Consider the following 18483-nt stretch of genomic DNA (forward strand, 5'->3'; position numbering starts at 1 on the left):
GACTTAGAGCTCCTGAAAGCTTAAACTAAAAGGTTAGGCTTCAAATGGCGTTTTATGTATGTATGTAGTAGAGCAGCTCATAGACCAGACTAATGTGGCTTAAACTACTTACAACTATGCTCAGTGCAACTCAAATTGAGATTGAATCATGTAGAATTCATCTGAGAACTTGAAAACCCCTTCCCCCCATTGGGGATGCAATGTATTTGAGGCTGTGGCCTAAGAATCTGTGAAATGGGATCGATTCACGTGAAAACCGAAAGCATCTCCAAGCCCTCTGCAGTTTTCTCCCTTCTTGTGCACAATGAAGGGTATTCCCAACTAGCTGCTGGTCAGCATGTGCCCTGCACCTCCCAGGACTGTGTTTTTCAGTAAGGCACACGGTATTTGTGGATGTGCTCTGAATACACTGCACAAGTTATTCTGGTGATTGTTTGCCGTATTGCTGTATCGGTTTAGGTTGCAGATGGAAAGGAAGAAGGCATTCCTGTTCAGCATGGCATTGTGCTTTAAGCTGCTTTAGAACAGACATTCTGCTTTCTTCAGTCTGGGCTAATGTCTCTGATCCAAATCTGCTTCTGGACCTTACAGGAAAGGTACACTTTCACCATCTTTCTCCTGGACACACAGTCCTTATTTCTCCTCCTTCTGAGCGGTCCACTGCTAATAAATCCATACAATTTATGATTCAAAAAGTTCGGAACTGTTTAGTTTGTCTTCTTCATACAGCAAAATATTTTCCATGAGCTTCTTTTTCTGATCATTTATCTTTATTTTCCAAGATGTCTCTCTGGCTAACACTGAAAAACAAAAAAGCACCAAATATTGAGAAGAAGAATCCATCAGCTGTCTAAGGAACACACGATTAATTTTAAACTACAAATAAACCAAAACTGGCTTAGAAAAAACAAAGTGATAGAAAAGCAGAAAACATTTTGTACTGTGCCCAGTTCTGGGCTCCCTGGTATAAAACAGACAGGGTCTCCTGGAAAGAGTCCAGCAGAGGCTACAAAGATGATTAAGGGTCTGGAGCATCTCCCCTGTGAGGAAAGGCTGAGTGACCTGGGGCTGTTCAGCCTGGAGAGAAGATGACTAAGGGGGGACCTGGGATGCAGGGGGACATGGGCAGCCTCTTCTCAGTGTCTGTGGGGACAGGACAAGGGGCAACAGCTGCAAGTTGGAGCATAGGAAGTTCCCCACCAATCTGGGGAAGAACTTCTTCCCAGTGAGGGTGAGGGAGCCCTGGGACAGGCTGCCCAGGGGGTGTGGAGTCTCCTTCTCCGGAGAGATTCCAGCCCCGTCTGCACACCGACCTGTGTGACCTGTCCTAGGGACCCTGCTTTGGCAGGGGGTTGGACCCCACGGGCTCTGGGGGTCCCTTCCCACCCCTACAGCTCTGTGAGTCTGGGATTTACTGCTAAAAGAATAACCAAGGAGAAAAGATCTATTGAAATGTCTTCAGAAGTAGGAAGGAGAATCTAAGTAATTCTGGAGCAGAGAGTAATTTGTCCCTGCTGTTGTAATACCAGAGCACTTTGACAATGACTGTGGTTATCCTAAGAGGAGCGTGGGCAGTTTGGCCAAAGCAGCCTGCGAACAGCATGTGTGTGAGCATCCCGTGTTCTGCCTTCAGGCTGGTCCAGATTTACCTTGTGAGGAACACGAGGAGTCGGGGCCTGCATGTATCTGTTGAAAGGTGCTGGGAGCAGTAGATGCCATTTCCAAGACCTCATCGCTCCTGGCACAGGCTGCATTCCTCTCCTGGAGTCCATGTGCAGGTTTTTCCTGCTTGACCCTGTCGTCGCAGCCCGCTGCCTTTTCTGTGTTCATGCAGCTGCTGCTGGGCAGCTCGTCTGCAGACTTCTCCGAAGGCTGCCACAGAAAACTGCTGGATTCATCAGACTCACAAGGGACCCTCGACATCTGGCCGCAGTAGAGGTCAGGGGATATGACCCCTACTGAAGGCAGGCACGGGTTGGCACTTATCAGGGTCACTGGCTGTATGTTGTCCTCCTCGTTCTCCCCCACAGAAAGCAGATCCATGCTGAGACTAGCTGTCTCATCATCAGTTTCTTCTGGAGTGTTCATGGAGAATCCAGAAGTGCTGCCTCCACAGATGTAATGCTCTCTTAATTTATTTTCGGCCATTTCCATAGCTTCAAGAACCTGTTTTTAACAAGAAGATCTGTGAATGCATGTGAACTCCTGCCCCCTGCTTACACACACACTTCCACCTCAACACTGGCAGACAGAAGCAACACCTGAAATGCTGCATCTTCCCACCTCGCCTCAAGGAAACTAAAATCGTGGTCATGTATTTCAAATATTACCTCTGCGATGTTAGAGTTCTTCTTCCTCAGACAAAGGCAGATAGCTGAGGCAAAATCAATAGCAGCCTCTTCCAGCAAGGGTCCCGCTTTCTTGTCTAGATATTTACAGCTGATTTCCTTGGCAGCCAGCTTTTCAACGTTTTTTGCTTTGGAGTAGGAGCTTTCTTTTGCTATTTGAATTTCATCAGCAATCATATCTTTCTGTTCAGAGGAGAGAGATAGTTCAGGGAAGGCAAAGTTAACACAAACATCTATGCTGTCTGAATCACCAAGCCTTGCTGTATGTTTGTTGTTATTGCTGGTTTACACATCTAAAAGCTTGAGGAATCTTCATTCATGCCATTGACAGAGACGTTTGTTTTTACAGGAGGGAAAAGGCCAAAGGTTTTCTCTGCATGTGTCTAATGTCAGATTCACTGAAGCAGACAGAGCTCTTTAGGCTTGTGCCCAGTTACAGGAATGAGAGAGAATCCAGGCTGTATGCAGCAGCATTCTCACACGGGACTCTGCAAACATTTGTTAGGAACCAGACAAGTAGGATCCTTAATTTCCAAGCCCATCTGAGCATCGCTGAGCCGTGCAGAAACAGTGGCTACGAATGTGCTCTCCTCCTCCCCTGCAAACCAGCAGGAGCATAACCCCCAGCAGGAATGAGGTGGAGTCTGTTAATGGTGTTCAGAGAGCCTGCCAGCTCTGGCTGCTGGTGAAAGCAGGGGTGTAGTGCTGATCCCCACGTGGGCAGCTGTGCATTCCAGACACTGCTGCAGTACACAGACACCCGATAAACATGCTGATGAGCAACTGCAGGTCCCACCTAGCCAGGCCTCCCCACTCAGTTTGGCTCCCAGCAGGTCTTTCTGGCACACAAAACCACACAGCAGCGTTTGGGTACAGAGCCCTGTCTCTTAGGTAAGCATGGACTTAATCACCAGTTATTCCAGACTATCCCCTAGTATCATCGGCCCGCCCTACGAGTGTGATGTGTGGAAAGGGAATATACATTCTGCTTCTCTGGAAAGGCAGGGAGGCTGCTGAACTTAATGGGGCCAGGATATGGCTTCTCAGCATTCCTTCTTCACAGCAGCCTACAAGCAACAGACTACCCTTACACCAAAGGAAAATGGATTCGTGCCAGGCCCCTTCCCTCTGTGGGTGCTCACTATTCCTTACCAGGTACATGGGGTGTCTCCCTTCGTCCAGCGCCTTAGCCCCTGTCAGGATCTCTGCTAACACCTGGGAAGGAGATTTGAAAGATAAACCCGTTTGTTCAGAATTGGTTCTGTTTTTAAAATTAGTTTTGTAACTAAAGAAACACTGAACTGCTGGGGCAGGCTGAGGCTGTGGCTTTACTTCACGTGGCTCGACGATGCCAGATCCGGCACCTCCAGAGCCAAGTCCAACTGTGCAGTTGGTACAACAGACATTGTTGAAACAAAGGATGTGAAAAAAGTCATTCTACATCCAGGTAAGAAACTGCACTGCACAGAGCAACTTCTGAAAGATGGAATCACCTGGAGACAGGTGATATCACAGACTATCAATGATTGTAGTTGGAATTCCAGATGAACAGGGTATGCTTGTAGCAGTTCATGCACAAATCTGCAGGGGTTCCCTGAAGAACCCAACCACAGGCTTTCCACTACTCTTTTTTTTTACAAACAGCAGTAAGCACTTTTTTGCAATAAGAAACAATTTATTTCTGTTGTTCAAAAGGTTCACCTCACTTTGCCACAAACTGAAGTACCTTTGGAGTGTGAACCAGTATTTCAACACGTTATTCAGTCAGCAACTACAACAGAAAGCTGCTGGCAAAACACCTGTATGAGGCACATGCTCTTGTATCCAATTTCCTTGTCTAGAAGTACCAGTGTCTGCAACAGAACATGGGAGAAAGGCAACATACCACACCACAGCTGAATATATCAACTTTTTCTGTTAACTGCCCATGTCTGACAAAATCTTCTGGCAGATAAGTCAGAGAAGCTTGTAGGACTTTGGTTTTCATTACAGCATATTCTGACTTTTTATCAGCAGAATACAGTCGCAGCCCTGAGTGTCCAAGCTTTGGTGTGAAGTTCTCATCCAACAAGACATTTGAGCTGTGACAACGACAGACAAATAACAATATTGGTCACATAATTACTTTATCTTGAGGTAAAGAATGAGAGTTCTATGCTTTTAATATTAAGTGCTGAATGCTTCCAGCATTTGGCCTGCTGTGCATGAATGAAAGGATAAAGAGTGGGAGAAAGGGAGAGGGGGAAGAACAAACACTCCAAAAATGACTTCAAAATAATGTACTTCCATCATGTGGAAAAGAGAGACAGATTAAACAAAAACGGAAAGCATGAGACAGCAGAAAGATACTGCGAATGGATGTCAGAATTGAACTGACAGGGCACCAAGGTGCATGCCAGGCCCCTCACCTTTTGACATTCCCATGAAGAATTCCAAAGTTATGTAGGTACTCCACAGCCCGGGTGAGCCCGATAGCGATGCTCATTCGCATCTCCCAGGTCAGTGGGGCAGAAGCATCCTGCAGGGAAGTGGGGGAAAGACAGACATTCTGTAGAATAAACCCCAGAAGACAGGAGTAGTTCTGCAAACCAGAGTTAGTCCCAGTCCCACCCAAACTCCTGCTGACCCAAATCAGAAGTGTGGTCCCAAGAGGCCCCTGGTGGTTTCCAGGCCAAGGAACAGATTTGTACACACAGTGCAGCACAGTTTGCTGCTTGGGGCACAGTGAGGTAAGGACACAGCAAGGATCAGGCTTCCCCAGAGCAGCACGCACTGGCCAGCATGGAGGCTGGTGCTCTGGGGAATTGCTGTTCTGATGTCCCTCTGCCCCCCAAGCTCCTCGGAGAGGCTCCTGCAGTAGGTGTGAACACCTCAGACTGTTCCTTCCTAAGCCCTTGTAAAACCTCATCGACAGTGACTGTGATGACAGGTCCTACAGAAGCATGTTCCCACATCCAAGGAAACATCTCAGTAGGGACAGACACGCTCTGCAGGCTCCTCATGACTTTAACAATCCAAAGGCTGTGCAGCAGAAACTTCCTGTTGACCTGCTCTGCAGCAGGAAAACTGAAAGAGAAACCACAGCCTTTCTTGCAGTCAAGGTCCTTGGGCACTTGTTTTTCCCCTCTTTCTGTTTTTGCTTGGCTGCTCCTGAGAACTCCACGAGGTGTAATGGCTTTTCACGCCGGCCGAGTCAAGGCAGGACTTGCAATGACAGATGAGCAGTCCCAGTGCTTTGCTTACCTGAGACTGCAGCTTGTTCTGCAGCGATCCGTGGGGCAGGAATGGGTAGATCAGGCAGTGCAGTCCCGTTTCCACCGAGAAACCCAGCAGCTGCAAGACGTTGATATGGCAACACCTGCAGGGACAGGTCACAAGTGGTTTGCAAAGGGAACAACAGCAGAACAGAACCAGATATTCCTCACCTGGAATAAATTCCTACATTCGAGGGAGTTGGGAGTCCTGCAGCCTAAGCACAGGACGGCCCTGAGCCGCAGTGTGGGCAGCTAACCTCTGGAAAGGGAGGACGTTATAGCACAGCCCTGCTTCTGGAGCAGGCCAAGCTCCAGCAGGCACCAGCAGGCACCAGCAGGCAGCAGCAGGCACCGCTTCCTCACCATCTCAAGGACCAGAGAGTGGCTGCGTGCGCTCAGCAGCGAGCTGCAGCATCACCTGAGGCACAGTGTGTCCCCAGGGACACGTACAGCCCCCCTGTCCCCACACAGCCCCGTGCCTGCGGGACAGACGTGCCAGTCTCCACTCGGCACACAGCAGCGGGCTGCAGGCAGGACACACACAGCACCCATGGTGTCAGCGCCTTACCGAAAGCAGATCTGCACCTCTGTGTGGAAGAATCTCTGGGTGGAGCTGGGGCTCGTGCATTCCACCTGGGAAATGAAGCAACAGAACATCCTCACTGTGAGCATGCTGCATTGACACAGACCTTTGAGTCTCTAGGCAAGTATCCCCAGTGACAACTTCGTGTCAAAGACAACAATTAATTGAAAATTAGAACAAAAAACAGCATAAAGACACTTCTGGTCCAGTCATCAAGGCAGGCAGACATGTTGCAGGCTGCTCCCATGGACAGAGTTAGTAAAACTACTCACAGGAGAAGAATCTCTGTTGTGTGTGTTGCTGAATCTATGCTTACCTACTCTACATCATTTCCTTTTCACTCTCCTCTTGTGCAGCTGCTCTAGTTCCTTGCCCATACTATTAAACCACAACTGCTAATGCTCAAGAGATACTGAAATCATACCCCTTTCAAAGGAAAAGGAAAGGTAGAGCACTTGCCTCTTTCAGTCTCTTGATGACATAGACTTTGTTGTTCCTCTGACCTTTGTAGACATCAGCAAAAGTACCTTCACAAATTCTGCTCTTGTCACTGAAACCATTGGTGGCACTAGTGACTTCCTTCTGGGTCCACAACAGGCTCCCACTGGGCAGATCGGTCATTGTCTCCTGCTGAGGAGTAGAAGAGCTGCAAGGCTACACATTTATAGAAGAAACAAGATTATCTCATGACATTTCATATGCTTTTTCCTTCTTCCCAGTGCCATATTTTCTTCCCCAGGATTTAAGCAGTGACTGGGATAGGTGGCAGAAGCTGTGAAAGGCACAGTACAGTCCCTCACAGGGCTTCCCTCTCTAACACCTGCCCTGATGTGTTTTGCTGGTGTATGAATAGTAGAAGAGACTTGAAACCAGCTCCCAACTTGCCTTCCCGCCCTGCAAACAGGCTACGTTTTGTTTAGCAGTCTGAGTATTTATCTGAAGTAATGTGAGTTTAGTCACCAGAGATACTCATCTTTATGGCTGGGTACCTGTGAAGAAACAGCTGGGTCACAAAGTAGGGGCCCTCACAGTGCATTTACAGTCTGATAGGAACTTGGCATCTACTTCTGAAGCATCTGGTGTCAGTTGCACAATAATTTGTTGCTTCCAGTGGGGCAAGTCAATTGTAATAACAATTAGTTCCACTGTAGCCTAATCAGGCAGCTTTCACAACCTTAATGTGCTCTAGACTTGAGAAAATAAAACCCTAACTCCCTCTCAAGCAGTTCTACAGCATTCTTTGCAGCAATCTTCTCTTCTGGCTGGTGCTCCTGAACCCTGTTGTTCTGGAAGGGTTTACAGTCTTAGACACAATCTTCTTTTAAAAAACACAGACAAAATAAACCAAAGAAAACAGCTCAGGACAGAACCATGGTGGGACCAGAGCATGCACATGGGCCTGGGAAACACTCTGAGAACCCACAGGAAGGATCTGGCTGTCCTGTCTGAAAGACTAGAGAGCTCCCCACAGGGGAGGAAGGAACAGGAGGCTGTGTGCTGAAATCACTAGGAACATGAGGAAAACTTTGCACCATGAGATGGTAAAGCACTGGGACAGGGGCTCAGATAGGTGATGGATACTCCACCCTTGGAGATTTTCAGCTGTCAGTCACACCAGGCTCAGGGCCACCTGCCTTGTGTTTGATACTAGCACAGTCTGGAGCAGAAACCACATTTTAAGTATAAAACTGAAAGGAGTTGGCCATGCTGACTAGTCAGAGGTGTGTGTTGCACTGTCCTACGACCACAGCAGAAATGTTGAGTCCTCTGTAAAATCTGTACTGGAAAGTCCTTCACAATGAATTGCTGTCTGTGGGTGTTACCCATGCTGAGCTATGCAGTGTGCAGTATCGTTCCCCTCACTGGTCCCACACTGGCCAAAAAGGGCTGTTAACCTCCAGCAGTCTCACTGTAGCAGCACTGTTACATCCAGTCCAGCCACTGGGTCTGCATTTATACCAGTGGAGGGATAACCTTCAATTGAAAAAGCCCATAGAATGTCCCAGACCATTATAACCACGAGTGCTAAAGGGATTTACCTTCACACTTGAGGAGACAGGAGGATTGGACTGCAAGGACTTCAAAAGGTCTCTTGGGGGAGGTGGTGGTGAAGGGAGTGAATTGAAGGCTCCTTCAGAAACAGCACCTGAAATTGAAACGCGGCATTGAAAATGCACCTCATGTTTGTCACAGCACAGCCTGTGACTCATCATGAAAGTTTGGGGTATTCTGTTGAATTTCCTAACCAGGGATCGCCCACGACAAGCTGTCAAAATGTCAGATCCTGTGTGAAGACAGGAGCTGTTTCCCTGGTTCCTCTTTGGGAGCTGACTGTGCAGCTCTCACGCGGGGGCTTGGAGCTGCCCGTGTCTATATGGTGGCCAGGTGCTCTCCTCACTACATCCCATAGTGCTGCCTCCTCCCTTCGCAGGCAGAGAGGAGCCTGCTGACCTGTGCCTTGAGTTACTGTGCATGGAGAGAGGACACAGGGTAGGAGATGTATGCATTGGTCTGGCCTTCGTATGGAGCCAGGATGGGATCTGGGTGTTCACAGAGGCTTGGGCAGGGCCTTGAGATCCCACAGGACACACCCAGTGTCTCTCAAAGGAAGGAGGAACACCAGGCTGTGTGCTGAAGTTAGGAATGAACAAGCTCAGGAAACCACAGTGCCAGGAAAAAGGCCAAATGTGACCACTGTGAAGAGCAGTATGTTCACAGGAAGCCACCCTGTCTGCACGGGCACTGCAGTGTGCAAGCAAAGTCAGGACCTATTCCTTTTCTTACCACCTGCTGGGGATACTCCCAGGTGAGAAGAGTCTGGTGATGGCAACAGCCTCATCTCGTTCTCTCTCTCTCTGTTTTTGCTGTCTGTGGGAGGTAAAGACACGTTCTCCTGTTTAGGTGGCTCTACCGGCTCCTGTTTTTCAGAGGTGGAAGGGTTAGAGGCCGATGTCCCTTCAAAGGAAAGAAATGGAAGGTGAAGATTACCAGGGAGACCAGTGTCTGACTCACCTCAGTCATCAGGACGTGATCCCAGCCCGGGAAGCAGACTGAGCAAGTCAGCATGAGCTCTGAAATGAACACTCAGGCCATTGATTGCTGAATTGCTGGAACACTGCTGGTGTTTAGATCCAGAGCACACTCATGACATTAACTGCTACTGAAAGTTAGTCAGAAGTGATGGCTTTGAGCAAATACCAGTGCTCACCACACAAACCGGACATGGTCTCTTCCAGTAAGGAGTTAGCAGCAGCAGTGTGCTTAATTTTCTACATGACATCCTGCACCCAACCATCACAACATCTCCCAGGCCAAGGAAGGCACCCAGTTCTTTGTCACGGGGCTGGGGGGAGCACTGATGGATTTGCATTGGGTTTAGTTAGTGACAGATTTTCAGATTATTTTGTCCTGTTTTAGGGTCCTGACCATGCCCATCCCCAGGAAACACCTTCCCACACAGAACTCTCTGGAATAAAGAAGCATCGTTATGAACAGAAACAAACTGGAGACAATCAAGGGCAAACCTAGAAGAGGTCAAAGGCCAAGACTTCCTGATATTGAAGGAAAAATTGAAGGCCAAATTATGGATTCACTGCAGCTCTAAAAGATCCTGTGTTGCAAACAGCTTGGCAGAATCTCAGAGCCTGGCCTGAGCAAGCAACCTCACATCAGGTTAAAAGTACAGAGATACTTTGAGTGTACAGGGCTTGGAGAGGGAATTACTGAAATTAGGTTAGGCTGTTGTTAGGGTGGGGAAGATAAAAAAGATTCAAGACACTGTGGTATACTGTGAGAACCTCCTGAAGAAGCAGCTGAATTCTTAGCCATGGATCCCTTCAAAAAGGGGTGGAAATGCCCAGTCATAACCACATTTGTCATTAAAACCTTTCACTTCTACCTGGCCCCTTTTATCAGCCATACAAAGACAAATCAAGCATCTCCTTAAATCAAAGGCAGTGTTTTGTTTGGCCATAAAAGAAAATAAGCACAAGCATGAATGTGAGGGGGTGTTGTCAGGCTGCCTATCGGCTTCGGATCTCATGCCTGGTGATGATCTGGGCATCGAAAGCCGCAGCCCTCTGCTCTCCTCTGACATCAGATAATGGCTTTATGCTCTTTTGAGCGCTGGGAGCTCCCAAAGAGGCAGGAAGCAGCAAGTGTCAGTTCCAATCTGTGCTCCTTACAGCAAACCAACATCGAGTGGGACTGCTGAAGGGAAGAGGAGCTGCGGCAGCCTCAGCATCCTCAGGCTGAAGAGCAAGAGTGTATGAAAAGCAGTGATGGTCCAACTGGGGATGCTGGTGTCAGGCAAGTCTCCTCCTCTGACCTCTGTCTGGGGTTCGTATCCACTTTCTTCAGTGTCACACACAAATGCCTTCATGTTTGAATGAAACCAGGGCTTCAAAGGACACTCAGAAAAGTCAGGTGTGTTTCCCTCTGCATCAGTGCTACGAAAAGCCACCTTTGAAGGGGTTTTGAAATGAGCCATCAAACAGTCCACAGACCTTTAGCCAAAGCTGACAGTTCCCATGTTAAGCAGTTGTTGGCTTTTCCCTCCTGTACATTAACGTACCAGCCTCTAAAATTAGAATCACTTCCCTCTTTCAACCTATTTTTCAGGGTTTTTCAAGAATTTTGCAACTTCCTGCACATCAGACAAACGGGTCACCACTGAAGCTAAAGAGCTGAGCGTAGAAGAGTGAGAAAAAATGATTAGTATGGAGATTCAGTGGTGGGACTAGAGGAGTGCCAGAAATTGCTGAGGAGAGGCAGCAGTCTCCTGGAAGTGATCTGCCAGCAAAATATCTACTTCACATCTGATTCCCTTCAGCAGAATGAACAGATTGGGGTGGTGTAGGGACCACTGCTGTTTATGAAGGTGCCCCACAGAACAAGCCATGTACTCTCCATATCCACACTGGAGGAATCACCTGGGTAAGCAGATTCTGATAGAGACAAAAAGCAGAAATAGAGGGCGAAGACTTAAAAGATTTGTCTAAACCTAAAAAGATCCTGCTAGAAATCACTTCTGCTTCTGACTGAGTACACAGTGGAATGTCCGTCCTGGGTTAATTCCAGAAACAACCTATTTCCACATGGCAGAACAGAGTCATCTGGACTTTCTGCCCCTGGAGTGAACATGAAATTCTGCCACACACTTCAGTGTAGAACACTACTACAGGAAGGTTTTTTAAAGAAGATTTTTTCATTGTAGTTTTGCAATTCATTGCATTTGAATTGATCTGGGAGAAAAATTAATCATCCAGAAACATAACTAACAGCTGATCTCCACACAGGGTTTGGCTCTTCCCTCCTCTTTTAAAGCCTGTTATCTATCCAGCCTTCACATCGCGATACAGAATTGAGTCAAACCCCAAATATCTTCTCACCCTTAGGGAGCCCTTCAGGGAACGGGCCGATGGGAGAAACAGAGGTTTGTTGTATCTGCTGCCTCAGCTCAGTGCCCTAAGGAGCACGTGCCCCTCTCTTGCTGTGCCCCCTCATGCCCACCCCCATGCTGGCTGCCTGGCTGCAGCAGCCGTTGTGAAGACCCCAGTCTTGCATCAGCCACCTGAGATGTTCAGAAACAGAGCTTTTCCTTAGAAACCACCGAGCGTGGGTCCTCCTTGGGCCTGGAGGAAGTTGATTCAGTTTTACTTTTAATAGGGGGAAACCCCTTGGGTTTTGCAGCCTGTGGCAAGTGAAGCCCAGCAAGGCTCTGTGCCAGGTCGGTCCGAGGCAGAGCTCGTGTTCTTGCCAGCACAGGGCTGTGCTTTGGAGCTGTGCTGGGAAGGGCTCTGACAGAGATGTGCCTGTCCCTGCTGCGCAGTGCACAGAGCCACGGGCTGCTCTGCTCCCCACCTCCCCACCCACAAGGGGCTGGGGGGTGTAAGGAGCTGGGGGGCACGCGGGCAGGACAGCTGCCCCAGTGACAAAGGGATGCCCAGGACATCTGGCATCACGCTCAGTATATACAGCTGGGCAGAGGGAGGGGGGACACATCTTCCCAAGCTCCCGTGGCACGTGCCCACTGCCCTGGGCAGGGCTGCACAGCTGCCTGCAGCGGGGAGTGGGGAAGGGATCCCTCGGTGTGCTGGGCTCTCACACGGCTTCTGCTGCACCCACTGAACTGTCTGTGTCTCACCTCGACTCTTCCCCTTCTCTCCCCATCCTAATGGGGGGAGCGAGCGAGCGGCTGCGAGGGGCTGAGCTGCTGGCTGGGCTGAGCCACAGCAGGCTCAGAAATCACTGGGAGAAAGCTCCAAAAGAACTAAGTCACAGAAGCAGAAGAGAAGGCGGGGAACAGCCTCCAGTGCCAGGGCTGCAGGCAGGTGCGTGTTGCGCAAGCTGCAGTGGTATTTACTCAAGAGAAAACCAGTCAGACCAACGGGAGGATGATGAATGTTTCTGTGCAGTGATGAGCAATGTTTTCCCCGTGGTGTCTGTTTTGAATGCAAGGTTGCTGGAAGCCCAGCTCTCTGCATTTTACATCATCAGGGAGACAGATCTTGGTTCTCATTTAAAAAACCCTCTCAGGGGTTCAGGCTGGGCTTTAAACTGCTGCCTCTCAGGGGTTCAGGCTGGACTTTAAGCTGCTGCCTCTCAGGGGTTCAGGCTGGACTTTAAGCTGCTGCCTCTCAGGATTTGATCCAGTGCCAGACTCTGGCCTGTGCACACAGGACCCGGCTGACTGAGTGGCCAGGGACCCTCTGCACAGCTCTGGGTGTCCCTGGGGGCTGCTGGGTGCGCTGTACATCAGCTTGACTCCACCAGCGTTGGGGTTTGCAACCAATAGCTCCCTGAAACTAAATACATGGAGCTTCTCTGGGAGTGACTGGGGACTGCAATGTGCTGAACTCAACTCAGTTTGAAATCTACTCAGGGTCTTGTTTTAAAGGCCTGAAAGAGAAGACCCTCTGCCTCGGGGTAAAAGCAGCAGCAGCTCAGTCATTACAAGTGATTTTTCTAAGCTTTTTGAACTCAGCTTTTGCAAAAAGGGCAAAAATTAACCCCTGTGAGAAGGAAAAGGCATCCTACCAAACTGAACAAAACCAGCCTTTTCCAGGACAGATAAAAATGGCATTGAAAATGATTGCTGCTGTTGTGTACTGGTAAAAACATTCCATCACTGTTCAGTTGCTATGTTTCTCAGGAGGAGAATGCAGTTTGGTTTTGCTCAATTAATTACAACGTATAAAGTGGGATTTCAGAAATATCAATGCAGTCTGTAAAGGAAGACACTGAAACGAGCCAGGGCTATACAAAGGTGGGGCCCAGAACGTGCTCAAAAGAATGCCAGGGCTGTAACTAATTAGTTTAAGGTGTGGTAGGTTATACTGTGTTATGTAAGAGCACCCAGACACTCTGTATGGACCAGGGATCAGCAGTGTTAGACGCAGAGCAGGCACAGAGCAGAAGCGTCACAGGACAGGCTGCCCAGAGAGGAGGTGGAGACACTCAAGGTCAGGCTTGATGGGGCTCTGAGCAACTGATCTAGTTCAAGGTGTCCCTGCTCAATGCTGGGTGGGACTAGGCAGCCTCTTCCTTTCCCACCCAATGCATTCTATGATCTCATGATGGAAGGGACCCTCTACTCCAGAGTATCCATAAACATATGATTCCCAGGGAGCCAGGCTTCCTGCTCTGGGGAGATCTAACTCAGGCTTATTGACTGAATGGATTAAAATAAATATCAGAACCTCAGCATCTTGTTCTCAATGCTGCCCAATCACACAGGACCCTCAGGGCCCCACTGTGCACTACCAACCGAGCTACTGACACAGAAATTACAGATCCCTGAGCTCACTTTCCTGTAGCTCACTCTGCTTTCCCAAGGGGTGAGGAGTAGGAATAGGTGCAGTCTCTAAGCTGACCCCCGTGACAGGATTCAGTCAGCCAGTGGATCTGCTGAATCAAAGAGCTGCATGGGGCGATGCCAGAATCAGTTCTATGGGGTGAGCCTCTCACTCAGGGTCTGTGTTACTGGGTGCTGTGTGTTAAGGCAGTTTGCTTGCAGGCTGCTTGTGCTGTCGTGCTGAATACTCCTTCTCGTGAAAAAAAAGGAAAAGAGAGAAACGCAGAGTACAGTGTTAAGGGCTTCTGTCTGCAGCTCCAGAGTGAAGGCTCAGAGTCACGTAATGCCAGGAAAGTACAGAAAACCAGAGTGCTGGGCCAGAAACCCACAGTGTGTTACTGGACTTTCCAGGAGAAAGGCCCGGGGCTGGCAGCGGGTGCCAGCAGCCCCCGCGTGCGGCCGGGCAGGCTGCTGCCCCCACGGCCGCTCCCGGGCCCGCGCTGACACTGGGGACACTGGGGACACCTGTGAAGAGGGAACGTGGCCCCCTCCCCTCTCACACAGTGTTGTCCAGCCTTCCACACGTTTGGTGGCAGAGCTGGATTAAGGTACGATTTGACTTACAGACATGGAGGGCTGGAATGTAAACATCACTTCCCATGGAAAAAATGGAAAGGAAAGTGAACAAGTGTCGTGATTTCTATAAAGCAATTAATTCACCTTCACTTAATTAGGCACACTGAGTTCCAGCTCTAGTCATCCTACCTCAGGAAAGAGAAATCTGAAATAGAACGACCTGGAGAGAGGTGAGAAGAGTTACAGACAGGGAGTTAGAAGGACTACAGCTGTTTAATTTATGGAAGGATTGTGGAGAACATACGATGGGAATAGAGAGAATCTGAAGTGGGATAAAGAAACAGCAATGCAGGCACTCGATTAACCACTTCTCTTTTCATAACCCTCTTCTCCTGGCTGCAGGGGCTAAACCACTTATACATTGTGCTGCTCTGGGTTTGTTGACAATTAGAGTATAATGTCAGAATTTCAGGAAGGAACAAGAATGTATGAAAACCCAAACCATTAATAATTGGGCTGTGATTTGAAACCCTGCCCAATGCATGAACATACCACCCCTGGTTCAGAGCACAGCCAGAGTCTCTCTGGCACCTCTCAGCATCTAAAAGGGCCACTACAAATGTGGGGTGATGTACGAGAGGGACCGGTAGTTCCTCCCTGACATCCCTACCTCTCCCTTTCCCACCACAAATCCTATTTAAGAGAGCAGAAAATCAGAACCAGAGGAGAAAATTGAGAATTTGAGCATGGGGCTCCCAGCAGAAGAGCTTCACAGCTGGTCAGAGATGTACTGGGTGGGGCCTGGGTGCTCTGAGGAGCAGCGCGGGAGGCAGAGCAGGTACTCACAGTCCAGAATGACCTGCGCCGCGCGGTAGAGCTGCAGCCCCTGCAGCAGGTCCAGCAGCTGCGGCACGGTCGCCAGCCTCACTCCCCACCACCACATGAGCTCCCTCGTTATGCTGATCCCCGTCTTCTCCATGCACTTGATTTTCCGCAGCTCTGTCTGGTCGGTTATCACGTAGGAGGCTGGTGAGAGACAAGGGGTGTTTCTGTTTACGGTGAGGAGAAGCAAGCAGGTGCAAGCAGGGCGAGCGAAGGTGCACGAGACGTTCTGCTTTTGCATCTGCGTGCCTTCAGCTGGAAGGGTGACAGTAAACCAGCTACGTGGGCATGGAGAAAATCCCGTCCCCCAAGCAGGATATTCCTTTGACTGTTCTGGGAGAAAATGCTACTGCATCAGAGACCCAGAAAGAAAAGCAGTCACACTGCCCAGCACATCCTTCCCATCATCTTCCTTCACCTTCATACTTGGTACCGAAGGGACTTTGGATGGAATTCCTGGGGTGGTTCTCCCAGAAGAGGGAACAGGAGCCAGTGAGGCTGCGCTCCTGCCTGCGCTGCTAATGACCAGTGTTACAGTAAGCCAAACTGTGACTGAGTCACCTGGCTGCTATTTACAGTCAGATAAACCTGTCAGAAATGCAGCTATTTTGGGAGCAGGTGATGCTGTGCTACAGCTCCCCCTGCATCACTCATCTGGACCCAGGAACGCACACCCTGTGCTGGTTCCAGCACCCTTCTCGCTGGGTTACCACCACGTGTCCCCCTCCCCTTGTTCAGCTGCACCCGAGGTGCCCAGCACAGCGCTGGGGCCAGGGAGGCGAGGCTGCTGGAATGGGTGCCTAGGGATGGGATACGTGTTTGGGATGGGGCCACGTCCCGGCTTCCCCACGTGGCACTGCCCGCCCTGGCAGCTCTGCGGGCTGTGGGGCAGGATGGGATGGGATGGGAGGTGACAGCCCCGCTCCTTCAGGCAGAGAAAGAAACCGGGGTAACCTGCCCCCAAAGAGCCGTTTGTGAGGCAGGGAGAACTTGTCACCCCAGAGCTGCCGGGCTCAGCCGAGCTCGTGTGTCTCCAGCAGCAGCAACACCCGTGGATGGTGCCGGTCTGATGCAGACCCGCTCAGCCCACCTTCGTGGGATGAGCCTCCCACTTCGGGCCCGAAGCCGAGAGGTTTGGGGTCGGGGGTGCGCCTGGAAACAAGGACTCCCGAGCTCACACCACGGCGGGGTTTAGGACTAACATACAGTTTTATGGGTCTGAAGACGGGGGAGGTGGGTCCCACCCTGGGTCAGCAAGTTTCACGGGGTAGAAGTTTGCTCAGCAGGGTCAGTGAAGTCTTGAACAAAATGGAATCATATTAAATAAAGGAAGGCAGGCCAAGGGAGAAGGGAGGCAGGTTAGGGCTGTGCGGGCTGGGGCACAGAAAAGAGAGTGAAACACTCAGGGACTAGGCTTCCTGACTTGGCACGGCCAGGACCGAGGAAAGCAGGGCAGCGAGCAGGGGGAGAAGTGAAGGAGGAAAGGAAAAACAGAACGTCTAAGCACACGGGAGGGTGTTGTGAAAACAGGCGAGCAGTGAGAAGCAACTGAAGATAAAGGGCAGGCACGGAGGGGTGTGCAAAAGCAGAGAGCGAGGGGAGGGCGGCCGGCTGCCCGGGAGACGCCAAGGGAACCCACGAGCCGGGAACGCCAACCATCTCAGGGGAGGTTTGCTGGATCCCCAGACCAGCTCTTGGAGGTCTCTGCGTGGGAACTCCCTCCCGACAGGCCGTGCCCTCTGGGCACCAGCCAGCGGCTCGGCCAGCGGCCCTGCGTGGGACGGCTGCGCAACGCGCCGCGGCTCACGCCCCTGACCCCTGGGCCGAAAGGTGCCACGGCCCCGCGTGCCCCCCTCGCCACGCCACGGCCCGGGGGGCGCCAGCCCACCCACTCACCGAATCGCATCCAGTCGTAGTCGCTCAGGCAGTCCATCTTGCGGCAGAAATCCTCCAGCACCCAGGCAGGCATGCTGTGAACGTAGAGAGGCGCGGGGCAGCCCCCCTTGAGGGCCAGGGGCGGCTGCTGCAGGGTCATGGCTTCGCCGTCCCGCTCCAAGGAGTCCTTCGTCCCGGCCGTGGCCATCAGCAGCGGCTCCGCATGCTGCACGCCTCGGGCAGCGACCGCGGGCAGCGCCGCTCTCGCGTCTCTGCCTCGCCGGGCGCTGCGAGGGTGGATTTTCTCCAGACACTTCCTCTTCTGGAAGGGGCCGGCCTCGGCAGCGCGTCCCCACCCCGCCGGACCCGGACCCGCTCCCGCCGGGGAGGCGGCGGGTGCCACAGGTACAGCGTTTCTGGGCAGAGCGAGCCCGGCGCGCCGCTTCCTGCTCCGCCTGACGTCAGCCCGCAGGCGGGTCACAGTTTCCTCTCCCCGAGTGCGCGTTGCTCCGGCCCCGTTGCCAAATGAAGCGCCACGTGATGGGGTGCGAGCCGCTCTCAGCAGCAGCGCCGGACAGGCCGAGCGCGGCGCCCGCACCGCACACGGGCTGCGTGAGGCGCAGCCGGCGCCTGGCGGGAGCCAGGGAAACACGAACCAAGGGGCAGGGCAGGAGGAAGCACAGCGGCAGGGCTGAGCAGCACCGGGGGCTGAGCAGCAGCGGGGGCTGAGCAGCAGCCTGACCCTAGCCAGGGCGCCACGCTCGCTGCAGCGTTTCGCCTCTGTAACTGCTGCTGCTGCTGCTGCTGGCAGAGACAAGCAGTGAGAAGTAACGAGCATCAGAAGTGCCCAGGTCCCGCCAGGCCAGGATCAGCTTAGGCTGAGTTCAGGGAGTCAACACTTCCTCTAAAATGTTGTATTTAACCTGCTCCTGAGGAGGTTTTATAATGAATTGACTCGCCAGTGTACCTGCTGTGAATATTTGAGAGCCTGATGGCTGCACCTCTGCTGCCACTGGACAACTCACACAGACTGCAACCCATTCCTCTGCTCTCTCAGTGTCTTACAAGCAGTACTCTAAGTTTTGAGGGCTCTTAATTCACAATTCCTATACAATCTGCATGTTTTACGGTACAGCTGAGCCTTGTTTTCAGCCTGGGGACCCAGCTGCT

At 51.1% G+C, this 18483-nt stretch overlaps 1 protein-coding gene across 1 annotated transcript; it reads right to left on the reverse strand.

Annotated features, from left to right (window-relative positions):
- Positions 1 to 681: 681 nt before the first annotated feature.
- On the reverse strand, positions 682 to 17521 carry IRAK2 (interleukin 1 receptor associated kinase 2; the record flags this gene model as incomplete). Its single annotated transcript, XM_084269771.1, has 13 exons — positions 682 to 800; positions 1650 to 2166; positions 2331 to 2531; positions 3501 to 3563; positions 4234 to 4429; positions 4757 to 4866; positions 5592 to 5706; positions 6171 to 6235; positions 6645 to 6839; positions 8225 to 8331; positions 8970 to 9140; positions 15403 to 15582; positions 17335 to 17521. 13 exons carry the CDS (start codon positions 17519 to 17521, stop codon positions 682 to 684), a joined length of 2226 nt encoding a protein of 741 aa, XP_084125897.1.
- Between the last annotated feature and the right edge of the window lie 962 nt (positions 17522 to 18483).

The sequence above is a fragment of the Gallinula chloropus genome (assembly GCF_964237585.1).
Source record: "Gallinula chloropus genome assembly, chromosome: 12".
Classification (NCBI taxonomy): domain Eukaryota; kingdom Metazoa; phylum Chordata; class Aves; order Gruiformes; family Rallidae; genus Gallinula; species Gallinula chloropus.